Below are 2,728 nucleotides of genomic sequence, written 5' to 3'. Positions count from 1 at the left end.
CTTTTTTTGTTGTATCTGTCAGGCTTTGGTATCAGGACGATGCTGGCCTCATAAAATGAGTTAGGGAGGATTCCCTCTTTTTCAATTGATTGGAATAATTTCAGAAGGAATGGTACCAGCTCCTCTGTGTACCTCTGGTAGAATTTGGCTGTGAATCCATCTGGTCCTGGACTTTTTTTGGTTGGTAGGCTATTAATCATTGTCTCAATTCCAGAACCTGTTATTGGTCTATTTATTCAGAGATTCAGCTTCTTCCTGGTTTAGTCTTGGGAGGGTGTTTGTGTTCAGGAATTTATCCATTTCTTCTAGATTTTCTAGTTTATTTACGTAGAGGTGTTTATAGTATTCTCTTATGGTAGTTTGTATTTCTGTGGGGTCGGTGGTGATATCCCCTTTATCATTTTTTATTGCATTTATTTGATTCTTCTCTCTTTTCTCCTTTATTAGTCTTGCTAGCAGTCTATCAATTTTGTTGATCTCTTCAAAAAACCAGCTCCTGGATGCATTGATTTTTTGAAGGGTTTTTTGTGTCTCTATCCCCTTCAGTTCTGCTCTAATCTTAGCTATTTTTTGCCTTCTGCTAGCTTTTGAATGTGTTTGCTCTTGCTTCTCTAGTTCTTTTAACTGTGATGTTAGGGTGTCAATTTTAGATCTTTCCTGCTTTCCCCTGTGGGCATTTAGTGCTATAAATTTCCCTCTAAACACTGCTTTAATTGTGTCCAGAAATTCTGGTATGTTGTGTCTTTATTCTCATTGGTTTCAAAGAACATCTTTATTTCTGCCTTCATTTTGTTATTTACCCAGTAGTCATTCAGGAGTAGGTTGTTCAGTTTCCATGTAGTTGAGCGGTTTTGATTGAGTTTCTTAGTCCTGAGTTCTAGTTTGATTACACTGTGGTGAGAGAGACAGTTTGTTATAATTTCTGTTCTTTTACATTTGCTGAGGAGTGCTTTACTTCCAACTATGTGGTCCATTTTGGAATAAGTGTGATGTGGTGCTGAGAAGAACGTATATTCTGTTGATTTGGGGTGGAGAGTTCTGTAGATGTCTATTAGGTCCGCTTGGTGCAGAGCTGAGTTCAATTCCTGGATATCCTTGTTAACTTTCCATCTCGTTGATCTGTCTAATGTTGACAGTGGGTGTTAAAGTCTCCCATTATTATTGTGTGGGCGTCTAAGTCTCTTTGTAGGTCTCTAAGAACTTGCTTTATGAATCTTGGGCATGCACCCAATTACTTAAAATGCAAACGAGTCTACATGGCAGACCAGAGGCTGCCTGAGGAAAACGAATCACCATGGCACACAAACTTTTGGGGGTGATGAGTATGTTTCCTGTGCTGACTTTGGTGGAGTTACTCGACATGTATGCTCTATCAAAACTGCTGTCCAACTGAACCTTTACGTGATACCCCCTACCCTCACCCCCGCAGCCAGGCAGCCTTTTCAACTCTGTGTAACCCTATGTTTCCCCCAAACACATTTCACAAAGTGACCCCTTTTCACATAAGACTAATATTCTTAGAACCTGACTTAGAACTAGAACTCTAAACCAGCAACGATCAAAAGAACTATAATGCAAGTTGTATAGGGAATTTTTAACTTCCCAGTAACCACACTTTTAGAGTAAAAATTACTCAACCCAACAGATGATTTAGCCCAATAGCATGGACCGTGCTGACCCTCCTGTCACAGAGGAAGGAGGAGCCCACCCCCCGAAAAAGGACAGCACCCCATTTCCCGCCCCGTGGCTGCTCCAGAAGGACTCAAAGGAAAACCAATCTCCAGCTGCCAAGTTGAGTCACAGCAGCAAAGAGGGGGAACTAAATTGTGCCAGACAGTTTTTCTAAGTTTCATGCGATCTAAATTCAGCATGACCCAATTCACAGGTCACATGTATACCATGTGTATACGTAACAGAGCATGTGCCTATCGTAAGTACTATTTCTATTTCTCAACACATTCATGAGTGACATTCTGAACTCTTCTGTATCTAACAGCTTGCAATGTATTTGGCAATATTGTTTTAAAAGGAAAAGTCTCTTAATGAGATACAGTTAGGCAAAAAGAATAAAGATTGCTCAATGACTCATGACACTATCTGCCATGAGATTATCATGGAGACCCACCTGGGCCTAGAGAAGGATGAGAGAAATAGAGCTTCCTCCTACAAGGCCAGTGCCTGGCGTGGAGGAGCGAGCGGAACTTACCTTGCAGCACTCGGATGAGCCTCTCGCCTGTGGTGATGTTATTCACCAAAACCGCCTGCAAGGAAGATAAACACACATGAAACACGCAAACCAACACCTCAGCCTGACAGCCAGATGCGATGGAAACCAACGATGGGGCCGCCCTCCCCAACCCAGTGCCGCTGGCACTCAGTGCTTGGCCTGGACCCTCCCATGTCTGCTGCTGAAAAGGAACAGCCCGACCTAGAGATCAGCTCCCCACCGCCGCCTCTGGATCCCAGCAAAAGCCAGCGGGTCCGGACTCCACTCCAGCCCAGGAAACGCAGCTCCTCCAGGAAAGGGCCAACCAGGCCCTGCTTCCTCCTACCCGACACAGCAGAGGTTCTGGGCACCCAGAGGACCAATCAGCAACCTCACACCGCACCACACTGCACACCACTCCACACCAAACTACACCACACACACGACACACCTCACACCACTCCACACCAAACCACACCACGGCACACACCACACACACATCAAACCACACCACACACACCA

The 2,728-nt window shown here is 44.3% G+C and overlaps 1 protein-coding gene across 2 annotated transcripts in view; it reads right to left on the bottom strand.

Annotated features, from left to right (window-relative positions):
- The window catches only part of GOLM1 (golgi membrane protein 1), a 74,085-nt gene that overhangs the window by 23,071 nt on the left and 48,286 nt on the right, over positions 1-2,728 (bottom strand). For both annotated transcript variants that reach the window (XM_011945889.1, XM_011945891.1), the window contains one exon: positions 2,207-2,261. In XM_011945889.1, coding sequence (XP_011801279.1) covers positions 2,207-2,261 — 55 coding nt within the window. The remainder of the gene's footprint in view (positions 1-2,206; positions 2,262-2,728) is intronic.

This window comes from Colobus angolensis, unplaced genomic scaffold (assembly GCF_000951035.1).
Source record: "Colobus angolensis palliatus isolate OR3802 unplaced genomic scaffold, Cang.pa_1.0 Scaffold246, whole genome shotgun sequence".
Lineage (NCBI taxonomy): Eukaryota > Metazoa > Chordata > Mammalia > Primates > Cercopithecidae > Colobus > Colobus angolensis.
Note: the sequence above shows the minus strand (reverse complement) of the source record. Positions and strands in the feature narration are given on the sequence as shown.